General features: G+C 43.3%; 2 protein-coding genes across 6 annotated transcripts in view; one reads left to right on the plus strand and one right to left on the minus strand.

Annotated features, from left to right (window-relative positions):
• The window catches only part of mdn1 (midasin AAA ATPase 1), a 108853-nt gene extending 103609 nt beyond the window's left edge, over positions 1-5244 (minus strand). For all 5 annotated transcript variants that reach the window (XM_080452548.1, XM_080452547.1, XM_080452545.1 and 2 more), the window contains exons 1-6: positions 5008-5244; positions 3727-3953; positions 2071-2295; positions 1368-1475; positions 882-1074; positions 213-422 (exon numbers count right to left, since the gene is read on the minus strand). In XM_080452548.1, the coding sequence (XP_080308674.1) occupies positions 213-422; positions 882-1074; positions 1368-1475; positions 2071-2295; positions 3727-3953; positions 5008-5103 (1059 nt within the window). In that variant the 5' untranslated portion in view covers positions 5104-5244. The remainder of the gene's footprint in view (positions 1-212; positions 423-881; positions 1075-1367; positions 1476-2070; positions 2296-3726; positions 3954-5007) is intronic.
• A 2149-nt stretch (positions 5245-7393) lies between these two features.
• On the plus strand, positions 7394-21654 carry casp8ap2 (caspase 8 associated protein 2). The gene is made up of 10 exons (XM_080452550.1): positions 7394-7787; positions 10322-10404; positions 10584-10652; positions 11133-11233; positions 11400-11474; positions 11933-12048; positions 12310-15986; positions 16939-19774; positions 19939-20038; positions 20145-21654. The coding sequence occupies exons 2-10, from the start codon at positions 10365-10367 to the stop codon at positions 20205-20207; spliced, it is 7077 nt and encodes a 2358-aa protein (XP_080308676.1). The 5' UTR covers positions 7394-7787; positions 10322-10364; the 3' UTR covers positions 20208-21654.
• Positions 21655-23138: the final 1484 nt, after the last annotated feature.

Raw genomic sequence — 23138 nt, forward strand, 5'->3', positions numbered from 1 at the left:
ATTAATACTACGAATAATAAAAAATACCACTCACTCAATACCACTCATCACTCAAAATATCACTCACAACCCCTTTAACTCTGACAGTGCACAAATGGAAGAAATTTACCCATAAGGGTCCATTTTGTTCCATTGTACACTGTCTGAGTTATAATGAATTAACACCGAGAATGTTATGGTGTAGTCCAACCTGGATTCAGTGTTCCCCTTACCTTACTGTCGGTTTGATCCCCGAGTTGGACTTTGAGAATTTCTGTAGCTTTCGTACGTCCCGTGACGGCAGCCATGAACTCGACCAGGGCGGTTTTACCGCATCCAATAGGACCCTCGAGGAGAACGGCTCTCTGGGAGGCCACCGCCAGCGCCAGTCTCCTTAGATTGCGGCACGTTGAGTCCACAAGCACCAGATCCCTTGGATTGATCTACGGAGAATGTACAATGTCAATTCAAAAACACTACTTGCTGATGGCATAGTGGTTTGGTGTTTGTAGATTGCCTATTTAGTATTTTCACGCAACAGTGTCATATGACAAACTATAAAATAGGGCAGTCGGGTTCTTGGTGGGGTTCCATTTGAATATATATATTTTTAAGCAAACATTTGTAACTCAAATCTATGGTTCTAGGGGGGTCGCTGGAACTAAATATTTTGAGATGGGGGTCCACGGCCAAATACATATACTTTTGGGGGTCCTTGACATGAAAATAAGCGTTTCAGAAAACTGTTAGGATTTAGAATACATTTGTAGAATCGGCCTCAGGTCTTAATGGATTATTATAGCATAACAATCAATCAGTTTAACCATTTTAACCATATTTTATACTTTGGTATAACAAGTAATGACAAGCATTCTATTCAAATTCACATGAAGCGCACAGACCTGCTCTGTTTTTCTAGGCGATATCCTGGGTAGGACCACGCCACACACCGCCACGACGTTCTGCGACAGGTCCTCCGACACCACCTGACCTCTGGTGAACTTGTTGGCTTTCTCATGGCGCCACATCACAGAGCCCTGATTGGCCAACACCAGAGCCTTTTCTACCTCCAACTGCTGGGTTTCTTCCAAAGACCTGAACACAGATGAAAGGCAGTCATGACCACCATAGAAATTAGGGGTGCAACAGTTAATCAAACTAATCGAATTAATTGATTATAAATAAAATAATATAGATTGAGAAACCTCATCAAATTAGATAATGTAATAAAATAAATCTATTCGGGGCATGTCATCATAGGTGAACATTTTCAAAAATAGTAGCCAGTAGCCAGTATTTTAGAATAACATATTTTTTAAATCCGGTAATCATTTACTATCACCCACCATTCAGGATTCAAAAGTCACCATTAAAACATGTGAACGTACTTTATTTTCATGTGCAGGATCTCGTCGCTCGTCAGCACTTTTTTTAGAAAGATGGTTTTCTGATTATCTGTCATGTGAGAGATGAGGGCTAAACAATGGGCCGTGTACCTGTTGGACACAAAGACGAGACATTATTATTAGTTGATTGCACAAGCAAGACATTAAAGCAATCTACAGCATTACAGTATTTTAAGTAGCAGTGACAGTAATAAAATAGTAATTATATTATCATTGTGAAATTGAATAAAAAAACATTATGTAATGCAACCAAGCGACACAAATGTGTCTATTTACTATAACATTTTTGTCTTCTTTGTGTAGCAAAAGGACTTTTTTTTACCAATTTAAAGTAATGGTAAGAAAACAACAAATGTACATATGTGCTGAATCAAAAATGTAAAAACTACTAACATGCATTATCAACAAAGAAAATAGCCAATCTACAAGCTCCCAACACCTTGCATTCATTGTGAGCTTGTTGGTGGGCTCCTTGGGGGGGGTTCCAGGGGGTACTCAGCAAAATGTGTTAATAAAGCGTCACAATCATTTTAACCCCTTTATCCATATTCTATACTTTGGCTATTCAAAGATAGCAGATCTATAAGGCCACGAACATATTTTCAGGTGGGGGTCCGCGGCCACATACATATCATTTTGGGCACGAAAAAGTTTGAGAACCACTGATCTAAAAGCAGCCACGCACCCTCGAACCATGACATCACTGGTGAGTAGCTGGGACACACAGGCGCTCCAGTCCCAGAGCACGCGGAATTTGGCACAGTCGCTCTGGAGGAAACGCAGGGTGGCACCCATCAGGTCGCGTAGCTTCATCCTCCTGGGCCCGTACTGGATCGAGGAAGACTCTTCACTGGTGAAGAAGAGTCTCTGGAACACTGGAGGGGCATCGTTGAAGTACCTGGCAGCAAATCTGAAGGCAAGAGAGCTCATTTAATACAGTGGTGCTCCAAGTGGGGACCAACTAATCTCGCAAACCGATTGACCGACCGCTCAAACTTTGCATGCACGTTGCCAGTAGGCTACAGAAGTACCTCCACTGATAAAAAAATTTCACATGAATTTTATACTTATTGAAATATCGAACTTTCATTTTATAATGGAAGTCAATGGGGCTGTTATCATGTTGAAACCTTGCACACATTTGGAGTCATATATGTCATAGCTATGCTCTGATGCTAAACGTTGCTCTCAAGAATGTTTTTGAAAACATTTGAAGGGAGAAATAGACGATGCAGAAACCGAAAATGTATTCTATTTGATCAACACTTCCTTGTTTTCCAGTTGGCCACGCAGCACTTATGGAATACTTTCATTACCTTAAGCAAGGAAATACTTTGATTTGCTGTTACTTTTGGTTGAATTTATTCATTTATTTATTAAGTAGCTGTGTAATAAGCTGTGTAATAACCTCGGCTCCGCCTCAGTGTTTAATCAACCTGTCGGGGGTTATTTTTCAACAACGACCAGCGCGCTGACAACTATCCCTTAGCATTAGTGTGACTATGCTATAGCGCTGCGTACTGTGACTGTAGGGTTGGGATCTGGAACCGGAGGAATCAGGGGGAACCGGATCCAACATGGAGGAACCGGAATCGGTTCTGGAGCCGTTTTATCATATTGTCAGAGCTGGTATGTGGACTTCACGTCTGCTATACAATTACAATACTGGTGATGCTCAAACTTTATAATATAAAAAAGGACCAACCATAACTCTGAGAGTGTACAAAGTTCCGTTTGTACACTCTCAGAGTTAAAGATCTGTAAGGGTCCATTGGAACCCCCTCGTTAAAGACGGGGTGCCGTGATTTTCAGTGATTTCCCCCCCCCTAAAACATAATCATCAGGTATTATGGTTATACTAGGAGGAAGGTTTTTTTCAAAAAGGTGTACAGAAAGTGTTAAAATTATGTTTTTCTGTGGGCACGCCTCCAGTTCATTAAGTATACCTGATTCTCACCTTAGCACCTCCTCCACCATCTTAGCACCACCCACCTGTCCTAGTCCCTCCTCCTCCTCATGCACACACCTGTTGTGTTATGATAATGAGGGGGAGGGTATATTTTTACTATGTCACCAAAGGGCTGTTTTTCTATTGGCACGTTTGACCCTCAAGGTTTCAGCCTCCAGGAAGAAACTCAAAATTGTCAGAGAAGACATAAAACACCATAAAAACACCACCAGGGGGCTTAATGAAGTTCTATCAACCTCATAGACACATGAAAAACAGAAAAAGTGAAAAACCATGGCACCACTTCTTTAAGGAACCTGTATCGTTAAAATCCTAAAAGGATCGAAACCCTAGTACTGTGGCTGTGAGGGGAACATAACGGTCCAAACTTACGCCTGAGCATCGGGGCTGACGCCGAGGAGTTTGCTGAGAGCCACACACAGGCGCTCGTGGAGATCATGGTTGATCCTCCCTCCCGACTTGACCCTGTCGGCGTTCCTCTCCAGAAGGTCCAGGACGAGGGGCCGATGATGCCGCGCGATGAGCAAGGTGTAGTCCTTCTCCAGCAGTAATTTGGCCAGACATCCCAGGATGCACTGCCTGTCCTGTTGGCTCCATATCTGTAACACAGATTACAAGTTAAAAAAATGTCCAGAATGAAACATTGTATTTGCTCACAAGCGACAACAAAAACAAAAGCCAGGCACAAATAAAACAGCATTTCTATGACTCATTAAAAAGGGACAGTTCACCAAAAAAAATACTTTATTTCAATCGATTAGTCACCCCATGGACACCATGGATCCATGGATCTGTTTTTGTCGCCAGCGGAACGGTAGGGAGCGGTTCCGGTAGGAGGTACAAAGGAGACTCTTTGTGTCTCCTACCGGTCATCAACTTATTGGCTTAAGAATGCGACAAAAACAAAAAAATATTCATGAATTCAAGTCTCCACGAGGTGACTAATCGATAGAAAAAAATGTCATTTTGGGGGTGAACTATCCCTTTAATTTCCACTCACTGTCCAAAAATCACTGCAACATGCACTCTGCAACATGCACTCAAGTCAAAGACACTGAAATGTGCATACTCCATGGAAAAATATGCACAGAGTCACAGAAACAACTCTAAACCAGGGGTCTTCAAAACAGGGGGTCCGGGACCCCTAGGGGGTCCTCAAAGTTACAACAGGGGAGCCACCAAATCTTTGGTAACTTCTTTTTTTTTTTACATTAACCACTTGAACCCTATCATCCCTATTCTGAGGAGAACTTTAGCCAAAAATGGCAGATCTACAAGCTCACAGGCGTATTTTCAGCAAAGAGGTTTGTTGTAGAGAGAAAAGGGAGCAGATTAAACACATAACGAAAGGTCAAGTTTATTAAATATTGAGGGGTTTAAGTGGTTAAATGTCTGCAAATATACATTAGCATATGAATCCAACAACATACACTGATGACAAGTGCTTTCACACAAGTCTATGAAGCCATCTATGAAATCTATTTTAAAAAGTTTCATTTGCAACACAATTTTACACAATATGGGGGTCCCTGCATCATCCCTAGCTCTCTCAGCTAAGGGGGTCCTTGGCCTGAAAAAACGTTGAAGACCCCCTGCTCTAAACAGAACATTGTGATCCTAAAAAAAAACTCTAGTAAAGAGCTCTTATCTTACCTGTTTGGACAAATACTGGCTCAGGTCGTTGTGGCTCTTGTCAACATGTCTGGATATGGTGCCCAGGGATGACAGGCTCAGTTCTAGGTTCTCCATCGTATCATTTGTCGTTCTAGTGGAGGAGCCTAATGAAGATCTAACAAGCAACACAACCCAGATAGGAGCAAATACGTTGATCTGATTACTGAAGTAAGGCAGAATAGAGAGGGCGCATCACTTGCTGTTGTCTGATCACAACACACACACACTAGCACGTTATCCCGTCAGTGTTAGAATCCTGTCCACATGTGAGCAGAGAAGAGGAAGCCCTTCCGGGTCACTCTGGTGGTCCCTGTCTGTCGCGCTGTGGTGACGCCATGAACAAGCGACGACAGTTCAGCGTTACAGCCAGTGTTGCCATGGCTGCTTATTATAAGCGACTTTCTTTCTGGGCTTGTTTTCCCTGTAAAGTTGCTTGTGAATATTGGTGGTTTACGGCAGTGGTTCTCAAACTTTTTCATGTCAAGGACCCCCAAATTGACACTTATTACCCCGCGGACCCCCATTTGAAAAGATAGGCCAGGGACCCCAATAAGAGAGGTTTTTACGGCTCTCTAGCAGTGATTCTCAACCATTTTAGTTTCAAGGACCCCCAGTTTGACATGCATTAGGCTACGGACCCCCATTTAATGGCATTTATACCTCTGGGACCTCAATTCATATTGTAAAATCAATGTTAATTTAACTCTGAGTGTACAAATGGAACCAAATGGACCCGTTAGGGTCCATTTGGTTCCATTTGTACACTCTCAGAGTTACAGACCCATAAGGGCCCATTTGGTTCCTATCCATCATTTAGCTGGGGACCCCCTGGAACCCCCTCAAGTACCCCTAGGGGTCCCCGGACCCCACTTGTGTAGTTATAGTTGTTTATTTGGGCTGGTTTCTAAAGTGTAGTTAGTTGTTTATTTGGGCTTGTTTCTAAAGAGTAACTTTGTTTCCTAAATGTTGCTTAAACCATGGTTCTCAAACATTTTCATGTCTAGGACCCCCAAATTAATATGCATTTGTCTGCAGATCCCTCCATCTAAAAATATGTTGTGCCTGCAGAGACCCCCATACCAGATTTGCGTTGAATGTTTTAAAAAAATATATATTTTATTTTTTTCCAGATTATTTTGAAAATAGCAAGCTGGATTTGTGTGTTACTAGATTGAAAGATAGATGAAAACAGCAGATCTGCTGTCTGTTTTCAAATATCCGATATAGGTTTAAAGTTCTCATGTAGCCTAATACATTGGTTCTCAAAGTGGGGTCCGGGGACCCCCAGGGGTACTTGAGGGGGTTCCAGGGGGTCCCCAGCTAAATGGTGGATAGGAACCAACTGGACTCTTAAATGGGTCTGTTCAAATGAAGTGTACAAATGGAACCAAATTAGCCATGGTTCACATGACGCTTGTATACAAGCGTCATGGTGCCGAGTCCCCCTGGTCTAAAGTTGTGTTCGATTTTTTCACATTGCCATCTCTCACATAAACATAAACGTTCAGATTTCAAATATAAAGTGCTTACCACCGAGCCACGGATGTTACAAGGCGATGCGGACCGCGATGAGTACCCGTATCTCCCGTATTGTTCAATAAAAAGCATTTTAATCCCATCGCCGGCCATTTTCTCCAAATTGTCTCCGGTACTTTCAACCATGCGACACTAATGGTTGGGAGGTGTATTGCACTCTGATACATTACAAAACAAAAAAAAACAAAAAAAGAAAATGGCCGGCGATGGGATTAAAATGCTTTTTATTGAACAATACGGGAGATACGGGTACTCATCGCGGTCCGCATCGCCTTGTAACATCCGTGGCTCGGTGGTAAGCACTTTATATTTGAAATCTGAACGTTTATGTTTATGTGAGAGATGGCAATGTGAAAAAATCGAACACAACTTTAGACCAGGGGGACTCGGCACCATGACTGTCATGGTATGACAGTCATGTTTCAGGGCTAGAACCAAATGGACCCTAACGGGTTCATTTGGTTCCATTTGTACACTCTCAGAGTTAAATTAACATTGATTTTACAATATAAAATGGCGTCCCAGAGATAGAAATGCCATTAAATGGGGGTCCGTAGCCTATTGCATGTCAAACTGGGGGGTCCTTGAAATTAAAATGGTTGAGAATCACTGCTAGAGAGCCGTAAAAATCTTCTCTTATGGGGGTCCCTGGCATATCTTTTCAAATGGGGGTCCGCGGGCTAATAAGTGTCAATTTGGGGGTCCTTGACATGAAAAAGTTTGAGAACCACTGGCCTAATAGTCGCTTCTTTAGGGCTTGTTTTCATAGACCTGGCTGCTTATTTCTCTCGCACAATCTGGCAACAGTGTGAACGGCTCTGCTCTGGGCTGGAGGAAGAAGAAGCGACTCAACTGCACACCAAAAAACCCAAAAGACGCCCTATTTTAAGCTTGAAAACGCCTTTCTCTTCGTCTGTCCCTTGTGCGTGGCATCCGATAAGGTTCGAGCAGGGTAATTCAGCCACATCCAGCTGTATCTCAGCGTTATAACGTGCTTGTTTTGGTGGGAATACACATGGAAAACATTCCTCCTCCTCCTCGCTGACAGCAGACAGACAGACCGCGGGAAATCATGTCGCTACTTCCTGTACAATGAAGAGTTGGCGCGACGCACCGCAGCCCCTTTGTAAACAATAATAACAGCAGCCAGGGATCAATATAACACCAAACAACAGCCAACTGTAGCAGCAGGCGGGGATCGGCATTTGTTATTATGAATAATAGTAAGTACGTTTCCTGGCCGACATGTTGCAGACATTGTGGTTTCGTTATAGCCTTGGATTCAAGACTATATATGTATTCTATCGAGTCTGACTCGTGACTTAGTTATACCTTCTTATCTATCGTAGATATAAAAATGTCAAAATCGATCAAATACATCTATGATAGTCTTGATCCAAGATGGTTTTCGTGCTGTTCTCTTGTGTTTTGGGTTTATAGGTAACGGTTAACGTTTTAATGCATGTGTAAATGTCAGGGTCTTGAGCAGAGGTTAACCACACTCAGCCATATCATGTTATACTTTCAAAATGATTAGTGAAAACAGCCGATCTACATGCTTGTAAAGCTGCTAATTTCGTTATTGTTTTAATGTTTTGCTTATTATGTCATGCGGCTCATCCCCAAACTTTAGGGACGCGCACGCCAGGTTGAAAGTCCACACATGTCTTGTGGTGTGCACTTGTGCTCAGTAACTTAAGCTCTCAGAGTTTCCATCGTTTAGAATGAAAGCGTAGCCATGGCCAAGATCATCTAGCTTGGCTGTTTCCAAAATAACATGATTTATACAATAACAGTCAGTTATTGTAACACACAACTAAACGGAGGTAGGGAGTGGATACAATGGACGGACACAAGTCTTAGGTGAAAGTTCTCTTGGCACTGTGTGGTTTCGCACTGATCTCTTTGTGTCTGGTTAGTGGCTAATTATGCTACATTTAATTGAAATGCAAATGTCAACTGCCTTCCAGTGCTATAGCAGTCCTCAGACTAGCCATGGTTCACATGACGCTTGTATACAAGCGTCATGGTGCCGAGTCCCCCTGGTCTAAAGTTGTGTTCGATTTTTTTCACATTGCCATCTCTCACATAAACATAAACGTTCAGATTTCAAATATAAAGTGCTTACCACCGAGCCACGGATGTTACAAGGCGATGCGGACCGCGATGAGTACCCGTATCTCCCGTATTGTTCAATAAAAAGCATTTTAATCCCATCGCCGGCCATTTTCTCCAAATTGTCTCAGATACTTTCAACCATGCGACACTAATGGTTGGGAGGTGTATTGCACTCTGATACATTACAAAACAAAAAAAAAGAAAAAAAGAAAATGGCCGGCGATGGGATTAAAATGCTTTTTATTGAACAATACGGGAGATACGGGTACTCATCGCGGTCCGCATCGCCTTGTAACATCCGTGGCTCGGTGGTAAGCACTTTATATTTGAAATCTGAACGTTTATGTGAGAGATGGCAATGTGAAAAAATCGAACACAACTTTAGACCAGGGGGACTCGGCACCATGACTGTCATGGTATGACAGTCATGTTTCAGGGCTATCCTCAGACTAGATTGATTGTTTGAATACTTTATTAGACAGAAATGCAAACAGCAGTCATACATTTGGGCTAAAATGTTCATGGTAATATAAGATACTTATAGTATTCCTTTAATGTCAGATTCATCTTTCATAACAGTAGACTTAGTCTAATTCAGTGGTTCTCAAGGGTTCCTTGAGAGGGTTCCTAGTGGACCCTTACAGACCTGTAACTGAGTGTACAAATGGAACCAAATGAATAAAACGTTTGAGATCCAATCAAATTTATATTGTGTTAGTTTGGAGCATGACAACCAAGCTAGCTTGGCCAGGAATCGGGTGTTACTTTATTTGTCAACAATGGAAGCTCAGATTAAGCGAAAGCTACTACTGTATTCATCCATGTTCTAGTAGAATCTAGATATTCTTAAAGCTGAAAGTATCCTACATAATTCAAAATGAAAGAGAGAGAAGCGCTGCAGGGATCATTCAGTGGCTCTGAGATAGGTGCTCTTTGGTGACACAGGTAGGATCATATAAACAAAAAGGATTTCCAAAGAAGTACTGCTTGCCAAAAAGGTGTGAAAATGCTGACTTAAAAAGAAAAGAATTCCAAGGCACTCCGTCTCACGTGAAAAAAATTACAATTTATTAAGAGCAAGGCAAATGAATATGACCATATTCATATCTAGCCATATGACAGACATGCCCCCAACCCCAGAGGTGTATTAACCTAACCCTTTGTGGTGTCCGGTGCTACGAGTCTTCTTTCACTTTCTCCCCACCGTTTGGTGCCCCCCCCAGGTTGGTGCCCTGTGCTGCAGCACCTAAAACCCTTCCATTAAGCCGGCACTGCCCAACCCGGTTGGGGTTATGTCTGTCATATGGCTAGATCTTTATGATTTATTATTATTAATGAACAACGTTATAGGCCTTCATAAAAAATTGTTGTGTAGCTATTTACAATCTAAAAATATTTGGGCTCTCAGGTGATCTATAGCTAAAACCTGAGAACAATAGCCACACATTAGACCACCAGAAACTGCAGATGTAAATGTTGGCTTTGACACGGCAATGTGTGTTTCACTTCAAATTGACCAATCTGGCCCCCAACCACCCCCAAGTGAGTTTGAAACCCCTGAGTAGATCTTTAAATCTTTTCTATTGGATGCAGTGTGGATTTGCTCATGAGACCACTTTGTTGCTGTTGTGTTTACCAGGTACCTCGTGTGAAGTAAAGTGACCAGAGACAGATTTGAAAGAATGGATGAGATGTACGATGACATGGATGCTGTCCCCAGCCGTAAGAATAATTTATATAACATATAACATTACATTCACAGTGTCTAGTTCAGTTTGTAATGGTCTTCATCCGCAACTCTGCATGAAGCCATTCCAGTTTGTAATATAATAAATGGCTTATTACACTGTTCCATGGCCTTTTCTGTGTGTTATTAACTTTTCTTCTATGCCTTCACACAGTCCTAACCACTATGCACAATGAGGATTCTGTGGATATATATTCTGGGCTGGATAGTCCAAGCGTTGCAGGTAAAATGACTGGAACCTAATCCATTTTCTCTATTAGAGCCCAAACCTTTTTCTGTGCGAGAAAAGGAAAAGATTTAAGATTGAGATGCTGTGATGAAGTGCTGAAATGTTGCCAAGTTTGTCTTGATTTGTTGAAGACCAATGTGGGAATCCTTTTTTTTTTTGCTGAATGTGTCCTGAGAGATTAGTTGAAGACAAATTACTTGTGAAATTGTGATTCATTATAAAGAATACGTAAATATTTATATACGATTTGTCCGTCTAATCTTGAAGATCATCTAGTATCTCTGGATATTGGCTTGTGACGATTGATTTTCATACATGTTGTACAATACCCTTGGTATATGGATACCCCTCTTGGATCTAGAAAAATAATGTAACAATTTATTGGTAATTGATTGTCTCGTGGGTTTATTGCTTAGAACCCCTTTACAACAGAGAATCAATCACTGTAATTGATTGTCTGATGTTTTATTGCAGAGAGGCCTTCTCTCCTCTCTCCTCGGCTGCACAAGTCAATGGATTTATATGAAGAAGTGATCACAGAGGAACAGCGGAGCAGAGAATCTTCTCATGATGAGGTTTGACATTTATTTGTTGTCATAAACCCTCAATACAAAATTTCACAAACAAGATTGCTCTGGTATATTTTGTTTAAAAAAGGCAAGACTACATGTATTAGAACTATAAGGTTAATATGTGAGCATAAATCATGTTAAATCATAACCGTTTGTTTTTTCTCTCCAGTTGAAGGCGAGATTTCAAGCAGCTCATAACACGATTGAAGAGTTGCGTCAGAGACTAGAGCAGATGGAAACACAGGTTTGCTTATTTTGAAAGCTTAAAAGAAGTATGGAACATATAACTGTTCACCCCCGATACATATGTAGTGATTGTTTTGTTTTGTTTGTAGATCTAGATAGGAATAATGTTCATAGAGAGATATGGGGTTATTGCCTCATCAGCATGCCTATAGGGCACTAATCACTGTAATGAGACATTGTGTCAAAACATACATTGTAAGTTGATGTCTTCTGTGACACATTTTTGGGAAAAGAAATGGCAGGTCATTTATGTTATTTGGGGCATGTTGTCATTATTCAGAGTTTCAAAAGTAGTGAAAATAGCTGATTTCCAAGCTAACTATGCTTCGCAATGCGATGTGTAGAGGGCTTGTAGATTGGCTATTTTCCCCGTGTGACAAAGTATGAAAATATGGCTTAAGTGGTTAAAATATTGACCAGATTTTTCTCTTTTCCTGTTGTTCTCTCCTTCTGTAGAATACAGGATTGAACACTGAAAACAACCGCCTCAAAAAGAACATCTCTGCGCTGTTGAGAACTGCTAGGCAAGAGGTGCTCAGAAAGGATGAGGAAATTGAGAGGTTGAACAAAAGGTACGTTTTGGGAACACGTTGCAGCCCAGTTAACATTGAATTGCCCTTTATAGTATTAACCTAAGGAAATGTATTCAGAGATTGGAATACATTGTAATGTGTAAAATAGAACTTTGAGCTCTATAGGTAACAGTCTGTACAAATTATTGTGTATTTACAATACCTTTGTGATTTTATAATCATGCTCGAAATGACGTTATTTTCATAATCGTGCAACTATGTTGCCTGCACTGATTTGTTATCCCTTACTTGACTCCTCAGTTCAGGGAGAGATTATTCTCGTTATCAGCCTCGTATGAATGGAGGGATGGATCCAGGCTCAACCAGAATGACCTCTTCAACCAGCTTCACCAGCAAGCCTCCTCCACCCCAGCATCCTCTGTCGTCATCAGCTCCTCCACCCCAACCTCGTCCACCCCATCATCCTCTGTCGTCATCAGCTCCTCCACCCGCACCTCGTACACCCCATCATCCTCTGCCGTCATCAGCTCCTCCACCCGCACCTCGTACACCCCATCATCCTCTGCCGTCATCAGCTCCTCCACCCGCACCTCGTACACCCCATCATCCTCTGCCGTCATCAGCTCCTCCCCAACCTCGTACACCCCAGCATCCTCTGCCGTCATCAGCTCCTCCACCCCATCATCCTCTGCCGTCATCAGCTCCTCCCCAACCTCGTACACCCCAGCATCCTCTGCCGTCAGCAGCTCCTCCACCCGCACCTCGTACACCCCATCATCCTCTGCCGTCATCAGCTCCTCCACCCCAGCATCCTCTGTCGTCATCAGCTCCTCCACCCCAACCTCGTCCACCCCAGCATCCTCTGTCGTCATCAGCTCCTCCACCCCAACCTCGTCCACCCCAGCATCCTCTGTCGTCATCAGCTCCTCCACCCCAACCTCGTCCACCCCAGCATCCTCTGCCGTCATCAGCTCCTCCACCCCAGCATCCTCTGCCGTCATCAGCTCCTCCACCCCAGCATCCTCTGTCGTCATCAGCTCCTCCACCCCAACCTCGTCCACCCCAGCATCCTCTGTCGTCATCAGCTCCTCCACCCCAACCTCGTCCACCCCAGCATCCTCTGTCGTCATCAGCTCCTCCACCCCAACCTCGTCCACCCCAGCATCCTCTGTCGTCATCAGCTCCTCCACCCCAACCTCCTCCGCCTCGTCCACCCCAGCCTCCTCTGCCACCCTCAGATCCTCCACCCCCACCACCTCCACCCCAGCCCACTCCTCCACAGTCGTCTGCTCCACCCCGACATCCTCCACCTCCGACGACGTCAACCCCCAAGCAAAAACCACGTCAAAGGACTCTGCCTGAGCTTCCCGGTAGAGGAACGGAAGGCTCTACCCGTCAACCTGACCCCTCGTGCATCGACGCAAAACTCTCACGGCCGCACTCCCACACCCGTTCATCAAGGGAGGCTGTGGAAAAAACGGCAGATTCTTCCGTTGGCAAATCCAAATGCGGTTCGTCGTCATCTGCACTCGGCGAGTTAGACAAACTGAAGCAACCTAAGCACAGGGACGATAAATGTAAAGATCGAAGAACATCCGACTCGACAGATCGGAGACACAAAGACAAGCCGGAGCCCGACAGGGAATGTCACATGCCTGTGAAAACCAGGTCCCATCGAACAGAGAAGGACAACATGGAGCCTGACAGGGAATGTAACATGCCCGAGAAAACCAGGGCTCATCGAGCAGAGAAGGACAGCATGGAGCCCGACAGGGAATGTAACATGCCCGAGAAAAGCAGGTCTCGTCGAGCGGAGAAGGACAACATGGAGACCGACAGGGAATGTAACATGCCAGAGAAAAGCAGGTCTCGTCGAGCGGAGAAGGACAACATGGAGACCGACAGGGAATGTATCTTGCCCGAGAAAACCAGGTCTCATCGAGCAGAGAAGGACGCAGGGAAGTATGACCTCAAGTCCCATAAAAGCAGAAAGCACACAGACGTCGAGCTGCTCCACAGATCCGAGAGGCCTAAAAGCTCACTGGCAGATCGCTCACTCGGCAAAGCATGTAACGAGCTCTCTGAAGACACGGTTGCTAGAAGTGAAGAGCGGAGGCTCGGTGAGGCCAAACTCACACCATCGGTTCCCGAACATAGTGGATCTTCCTCTGCTACTGCCAGGAGTCGAGATCACAGAAGAACTAGCCATGCGGATGGACACAGCAGGAGTACTAGTTCAGACTCTAGGGAGCGGAAGCTGTCCAGCTTGAATCAAAACAGCGAGCGGTCCGCCAAGCAGAGGAGCGAGGCCAGTCCTCCTCTGCGGGACCACCAGAGGAAAGAGGAGAGAAGGCGAGGGCAGGGTGACGATGCCAGGCAGGGGGAAAATGGGAGCACCTCGTCGGGGAGAAGCAAAGGAAGCGAAAAGAAAAGATCGAAAGAACGCAGCCCGGATAAAATGAAAGTCCACAGGAAGAAAAAAGAGAAAAGGCACAAAAAACACGCACATCGCCATTCTGATGATCTTAAGGTGGCAGAGAAGAGCTGTGTGGAGGAAAATAGTCCAAACAGGAAATTGTGCTTCATGGAAACACTGAACCTTACCGTTTCACCAATTAAGAAAACATTGCTACTCATAGACAGCAGCCATAAAGACACTGCGCCGTCCCATGAACTGCCACAAGGCGAACCATTAGATGACAGTGACCTGCCCAATATTGAAGACTGTTATGTGTTAGATGAAGCGGAGAGCAGTTGTGTGGAGATGGAGACGAATGCGGAAGGTGACGAACCTCCAAAGGTGTATGCGGCTGTAAACAATCTTAGCCCCGCTACTACTGAAATGGCTGATGGAGTGGAACGTGACTCAAAATGTGATGAAAAAGCAGCCGCGGAAATGCACAAAGCTCAGACTGAAAGCGATGTGGTCAGGGAGCAACCCGAGGATGGTAATCTTCAAACTACCTCAGTGTCTACTCTTTTGTCCAAAGCTACAAATGATCAATGTACTGAGAATTTAACCTCAAATGCTCCAGATAGTCATAGTAGCTCAAAAACCACAATAGAAAATATGGACTTGGCTGCAGACGAGAAATTAGCTGACTCTGGACATCTGGCGGTTCCAGCTCGTCTCACTGGCGAGGGTGAAAGTATTTCAGAAAACAACACTTGCAATTCCACAGAAAGTGCTAAAACCCCACCGCAAATAATTCCTGAAAGTCAAAATGTGGAGGCTATTGGCTTTGCCGAGCCCATTGAGCTCGGTTCAAGCGTGGAGACCCCTACAACTACGGCTGACAGAATTCCACCTGTGGACACGGCCAGAGAAGATCCAGTCGACTCATGTTCAAGGGAAAATCCAGTTTCTGACGATGCTACTGGAAAGGTCGACCCAGAACCCCGACGTGCCTCACCCCGTGTCCTGCCCGATGTCTGCCAACAACCCCCACCTCCACCCGCTTCATCAAATTCAAACCACGAGAAAGACGCACGCATGGAAGATGGTTCCAAAGATGTGGATGCCGTGTCCAGTTCAATAAGCCCAGAAGAGCTCCCTAAAGCAGCCAGGGTGAGTCTAGATGAGGCCATTTATGTCTTCACACAGATGGAGAAAGGTGTCGATGCTAATGCAAGTGAGCCCAGTTCATCCACAGGCTGCATTGGTGTGTCCAAAGTAAGCAGCACGACAGAGGAGATGGCACCTCAAAAGGTGCAAAAAGCTCTCAAAAACACTCTCGCTGCCACACCGAAAAAGGACTGCAGTTTTAGCAAAGGTCATCTAGAGAAAGAGAAGAATGTCGTTGAGCCTTCCAGTTACAAGCCAGTGCTCCATGATGAAGACTCCATGATGCGCATGCTGACCAGTCTGAAGAGCATCCCTGATGCCATAAGCCCGCTTCGGAGCCCAATTCAGCTAGTCAGGAGAAGTCAGCTGCGTTGTCTTGGCAAGCCACCTCATGTAAAAAGTCTTAACAAAGGTAACAAAATATCAAAAATGCTTTTGACATGGTTAAAATATGCTTAATACTAAAGGTGTATTTCACTTTAAAACACTTTTCTTCTCATTTCATTGTCACACGTCCACTCAGACTATTGCATGTACCCTGGACAGTTTTCAAGTTGCTTGATTCAATATTTTTATATTCATTTGCTAAGACATGCCACCCTCCTATATACTGTAAGCCCAATCAACATCAAACTCCACATTAACCATTTTAGACTCATTGAAAACACACTTCCCTGGTTCTGGTCACTGATATTTTACATATTATTGTTTTCATTTACAAATTGTAGACATTTAAAATGAAAAAAGTAATCAAACATGTCCCCTCATGCATTAGAAGGACAGTATCAGTTTTCAATGAGTCTCACTTGGTTTACCTGGAGCTGAATTTGAATGTTCTTACAGTATATCTAAATATTGAATCAAACAGCTTAAAACAAATTAAATACCCCTTTCAGAGAAATGATCTGTCGTTCTTTTGGTGTAAAGGGAATGGTGATTCAGTTCAATGAGCTTGAATGCAAATTGTTTAGGCAATCTGGCCATTTGAATTTGAGATGTCTTGTGTGCAAGTGGAAATGTTGGCCTAATAGTGACCACAATCAGTAGGAGTCCATTGGCAATCCAGTTTAAGATAATTGTGTTTCGGCCGACCAACATAAATATTATTGCAAGATAAAAAATATATATATATATTAGAATAGGACAAAACATACAACACAGAGATACTATATTGTTGAATTATATAACTTGAGTTTAGAAAAAATATGACTATTGATATCAAATATTGATACCAAATGTCATGAGGGCATTCATATCACCCTACCCTATTACAATGATTACAAGACATTCTCATTAGTTCCTTTGCAGTACTATTACATCATTTGATGGCAATGTAAAATAATGGCTTTGTTTCCCCTTTACAGAATTCTCCAGCACGGCTGACGATGTCAATTCCAGGAAGTTGGGCGTGAACAAAGAGAACAAGCATCCGAGTTCTCTTGAACACGAATCGCACAACAAAGCCGACAATATCTCCGATGTTCCTTCCAGCGTCTCCGACACGGAATTGGAGGAAGGAGAGATCATCAGTGAAAGTGAGGAAGGAGCTACTACACCTTCTCCACTTCCCTCTCCCAAGAGGCCTGAAGCAGCGAGGCCCACCACGGACGAGGAGAGTCCCCAGTCGGCCTCTAGGTCTTGCAAAAAGATATCCAGCAAACGGGTTGTTTCAAAAGAAATGCGTGACACTGTGGCCGCCGTGTCGGAAAGCCCCACGAGGTTGCATTGGCGCTTCAAAACCGTTTGTCCAACAGCTTCCCCTACCTCTTTCTCCAGCATGGAAGAAGTAATGGCAACTTTCAAGAACGTGCGCGATCAGATCAGAACAAAGTACATGAAGCAACACAAAATGTTCCCGAAGAAGAGCTTCTTTGGAAGAATGGAGAATTACCACACATCTTTTTTAGAGTTTGTGGACGGCGCCAAACTTGACAAAATATGCAGTCAAGTGGTAGAGCTGAAATCCAAGCTCCGGAAAATGATCACCACTGTCTTTATGAAATTGTCAAACAACGGTATTGTCAACCGCATCTTTGATCAACAGGCCACTGATCTGAAGCAGAAATTGTGGGAGTTTGTCAATGTTCAACTCGAGTACCTTTTCCAGGAAATTTGTGAAACACTGACCAGCTATTGTAAGCCAACAGAGGGAAACTATACAGCAAAAGTAGGGAACCACCCAGCAAAAGTAACCACTAAGGACAAGGAGCCTAGCAGAAAGAAGAAAACACCCATTCGTTCTCCTCCACGTGTGCTTCCAAATTTTAGAAGTCCACAAAAGGATAAGCGACCTGTTCAAACCGCCATGAGGAGAATCAAGCCTAATTTCGTTGCCCCTTGCAAGACAGGCCTCGGAAGTAGAGGTAAAGATATCAGAATGACCCAGGTGGGAAAAGACAGTAGTCCTGAGGCTCAGCCTATCACACAATCTGTGGTGACATTAAAAAGTATTCCTTCAACTCCAGAGAAAAGTAGCAGGATATCTATGATTCGCTCTCAAAATAGCTCTTTTCAGGGGGGAGATTTCGAAATCCTCACGGAACAGCAAGCGTCCAGCCTAACATTCAACCTAGCGAGGGACTCACAAATGGGGGAAATATTTAAGTGTCTGTTACAAGGATCGGACCTGCTAGAGGGACAGTCTGCCGGGGACAGTCGAAGCACTGCCTGGACCTTCGGTACCCCAAGGAAAGAAGGCGACAGTCTCATTAGTATTACCACCCCAATTAAATTTACATCTCCATCCAAATTCACCACTCCCACAAAATTTATCGCAAGATGGCCAAGCATTTCGCCCCGCAGCAGGATGCTCTCCCCGCAGTCAAAACTTCAGCGCCCGCTAAATCCGGCTTTGTTTGACGACAACTGTTTATTAGAGGTGCCCTCTGTCAGCACGGCAATGCCACAGTCCAGTACGGCGCAACAACGGAGGACCTTTTCCATTCTAGCTGAAGATCTGGCCCTCTCTCTCACTATTCCATCGCCCCTCAAGTCTGACAGTCACCTCAGCTTCCTGCAGGATTATCCAATGACCATGGAGCTGATTTCCACCCCAGAGAGCGTCATCAGCGCTCACTTCAGCGAGGACGCCATGCAGGACTGCGACGACGCCTCGGAGCAGGACATTCACCTCGCACTCGACTCGGACAACTCCAGCTGCGCGTCCAGCAGCAGCGTGACCATGGAGTCGCTGGCCACGCCCTTGTTCCAGTTCAAGCCTCATTTGCAGATGCAGGCGGTGGTGATGGAGAACTCCAACGATCACTTCATCCTGAAGATCCGCCAGGCGGCAGCCGACGCTGATGTCACCCTCACCGCCGATGACAGCTTGAGTCGAACGTTAACGGAAGAAGAAGCCAAACCTAGAGAGACGCCTCTGTCGTCAGATGAGTCGGCTCATAAAATGACAAATTCCTCAACAAGTGTTTTGTCAGAAGATTCCTCAGGGAAAACGAAGAGCCCCTCAAAAACTCTCCCACCTTCAGTTAACGGCTTGAACATCCTCACAGAAAGCTCTGAGTCGAAGCGAAGCAGCAAAGTCCCGCCATCACATCAGTCAGATTCATCAAGCGACGAAATGGAGAGTTCAACGATGTCCGAAAGAACCTTGTGCATTGTAGAGGACGTAAGCAGCACGCCGGAGAGTGGTGACAGGAAGGCTCGTGAGAGTGGCAAAAAACGGAAGAAGCACCAGAAAAAATCTAAATCAAAGCGGTTCAAAAAGGAGGAGAAGGTCTCGGATGATTCCACGAGGAAAACGAAAAGCCGCTCAAAAACTCCTCCACGTTCAGTTCATGGCCTGAACGACCTCACAGAAAGCTCACAGTCAAAGCGAAGCGACAAAGTCCTGCCATCACGTCTGTCAGACTCATCAAGCAACGAAACGCCGCGTTCAACGATGGCTGAAACGACCCCAAGCATTTCAAAGGAAGTAAGCAGCATGCCAGAGAGGGACGAGAGGGATTGTGAGATTGGCAAAAAACGGAAGAAGCACCAGGACAAATCTAAATCAAAGCGAGCCAAACAGGAGGAGAACAACAAGAAAGAGAAGGTCTCCAAAAGCACAAAGCACAAAGGGAAGAAAAGCTCAAAGGCAGAGAAGAATGAGGACAAATCCCCATCTCCATCATTATCCCCCAACACTCTGTCAGCCAAGAATGTCATCAGGAAAAAGGGAGAAGTAGTGATGGCATGGACCAGGTTAGTCGGCAGCTGGTTATGCATATTTAAATGTTTTCTGAGGCTTAAAATAATCAAGTAAAGTAGTATATCCATATACGTATATGTTCCATTTCACCTACTTTGCAAATTGGTATCTTATGAAAAGTCATAACTGTCTGTCTTGTTGATTTTTGTTGTTAAAGAGATGAAGATCGAGCCATTCTGCTTGACCTCAAAATGAAAGGTGCCTCACGAGAAACATTCTCTGAATTGGCCGAAAAGCTTAACAAGCCATCGAGTCAGGTATGTCTATGACACAGTATTCTTGTAATTTCATGGCATGATAATACTGGAGTTTGTAGTCCTGATGAGAGCTACAGTAGCCTAACTGTTTTCTTTTTCTCTTTAGATTGCTGAGAGGTTTACTCAACTCATGAAGCTTTTTAAGAAACGAGGGACGATGGAGAGCTGATTCCTTTTGAGAATGAATGGAACGTGTGAAAAAGTGTTTTAAATTATAAAATGTCGTCAGTGTATTGGGCCATTCACACAGGAATGTTTTGCCTTTTTCAACATCTCTATACATGGGTCCTCACTAATGCTCAATATGGTATAGTGACATTTTCTGTCCACACGCTCTGTGTCTAAGGTGGACTATGTTTGCCTTCTGATGATCTGTGGTAATTTCAAACAATAGGCAGGTTTCTGAACTGTCCACAGCCCCCCCCCCCTTGGTACAGAGTGAGTAGACAGAAATGGTGCCATCTTATAAAGAGCACAAATGATATGAAGTTATGGTTGAAGCGTTCCCTGAAGACTTATTGGGGGAATGGAAGCTGATCTAAATGCATGGTGGCCTAGTTAAGATGGCTTGTGTTAAGTCACATGTGAGCATCATCATTCATATGTCCTGTCAAGTGTTCTTTTGCAAGACACCGGTTATTTGATTTTCAAGAAGGACTTCAAGTGTCTGGCCAAGATAATTGCCGATGGGTCAACGTTTTATCTGTCCTTTAGAGATAATGCTCATGCTTCTTTGCAAAGGCAGTCACTTATGCATATTGTTTTACTACTCACTGGTGAAATGATGGTCTACATGTGTGAATTGAATAATCACACACTTCTGTCTTTTGGAAATGGACTTGCAGTGAGAATTGAATGACTTGTTCCTCTAGCTGTCATAACAAACGGGCTCTTATTTACATGTTCGGCGTGTGTCCAGTCACAAACAAAACAAGTGTTTTGCTCACCTGCAGGAACACCAGTTACTCAAAAGTTGGTGCACAGCACACCATGGAAAATGTAGTTAGAAATATTTCCACACAAAAGAAACCAGGTTGAATTGGGACTTTGTGAAGTCAACACAAAGGGCTATTTCACTTGCATAATTGCAGTCAACGTGTTTTAATTGCATGCTTCATTAACCTCAAAAGAACCTTTTAACACATATCATTATTGCAGTGTTTGTTTTTTCTTTCTTTTTTCCAGTTTCCTTTTAATTTCTACCATTTTTATGGAAACTTTTGCAAGATTGTACAATAATCATAAAGTCATTTCTGTTGACTTGTTGACGGTGTCTTAATCCATTGTCCTCATTTGAAGAATAGAAACTACTTGATTTTCTTTTCTTGTTTTTTCCTGAATACATGCTATACGCTGTGAGTCCAAGCAGAGGCAGTCTGGACCATTTGACAAAAAGGACTATTTTATAAGCAATCTGTAAAAATGTGTAATATAAGTGTGTGTTGTGTGGTGTTGCTGAAGGTTGATAAGATTTTCATATATAATTATTCATGTCTATATGTTAATAGAAATGAATGTGTTGCCTCTTAATTATCCCTTCTGTTGTGAACAAAGTTGAATCAACATTGTGAATATTGTACATATTTCTTCACTGAAAATAAACATTTATTTATTTATCCTTGTGAGTGCTCACTATAGTTGATTATTTAACTAGGTTTAATACATTACTTTAACTTAGGGGTGAACTGGATTGATCACTGTACAGAAAATACTACTTCAGTGATTGAATAACTAAAGGGTTTAGTTGATGCAGCATGTCACATTGCATGTGTGCCATTTAGCCCACGACTTACCCAACGTGAGGGATTTTGATTTAAAATGAAGCCATGTTTTTGACTGCTGTGTAAATGTTAAGCAATTTGGCAGTCTGGGTTCAGATAACATGATGAGCATTTACCATTTTTTGTACTTTATTACAATGGTTTACCATCATTTCATGGTTAAATTAATGGCATATATTAACCATATAAACCCTATAGCGTCCCTATTCTGGGCATGTCATAATAATAGCCTGAACATTCACTGAATATAGCCGATCTAGCTCACAACATGTCGTGACGAGAGGCATTATGAGCTTTTCTCGGAAAAGAGATTAAGTCTAGCAAGAAAAAAGGACGGCACCAAGTATAGACCTCTGGGTGACCCCGGTCAATTCAAGGATTTAAGTGGATAACTGAATACAGATAAATATAACCAGAGATTAATAATGGAAATAACTGTTAGTTGCAGCCATAAACAGAATTTAATTTCATTCATGAAAAAAACAGAAGAAGCTGTGGTTGTCAACAACAGTATAATAAATATCTACACCAGGGGTCTTCAATGTTTTTCAGCCCAAGGACCCTCTAGCTGAGAGAGAGAGATGAAGCAGGGACCCCCTCTATATTGTATAAAATTGTGTTTCAGATAAAACAAGATAAAAGCTCACAACGCTTGTAGATCTGCAATTTTTGGCTAAAGTTCTCCTCAGAAAAGGAATGCTAGGGTTCAAGTGGTTAATGTAAAAAAAGAAAGAAAAATCCTCTCACAAAGATTTGGTGGCCCCCCTGTAGTAACTCTGAGGACCCCCTAGGGGTCCCGGACCCCCTGTTGAAGACCCCTGATCTACACAACAACATTCTGACGTGCCACACTGGTAGGCAGTGCAATAGGTTTGCACAGTATTGTCAAAGTGGGCCACCAAGCATGGAAATTGAGGCCAGTGCCTGCGGGCGCCATGAAACTCACTAGTCGACCTGCTGGATTCAACCACTAGCCTACTACTGTAGGAGTCAAGACAACCAAACTTGAGTTCAGTGCGTGGCTGATTTGGGTTCGATGCCAGGTATTTCAACGTATTAAAACATTTTATTAAATAAATTAAAAAAAATAAACAAAGGCCATTAGACAACAAAATCAAATGTAGGCTAGGCCACTGTGGATAATTGATAAAAGTGTCAGCCACTGACATTGCATTAAAGTAGTCATAGCACTTTAAACACTCAAGCACTATTTTATACTTTAAAACATCTTCAGAAATAGCCGTAGATCAGCTATCGTTCCAATTTTTGTTTTTAAATATTTGAAGAGTTTTGCCTATAATGACATGATTAAGGGGGTT

The sequence above is a fragment of the Gymnoscopelus braueri genome, assembly GCF_963280865.1.
Source record: "Gymnoscopelus braueri genome assembly, chromosome: 16".
Classification (NCBI taxonomy): Eukaryota; Metazoa; Chordata; class Actinopteri; order Myctophiformes; family Myctophidae; genus Gymnoscopelus; species Gymnoscopelus braueri.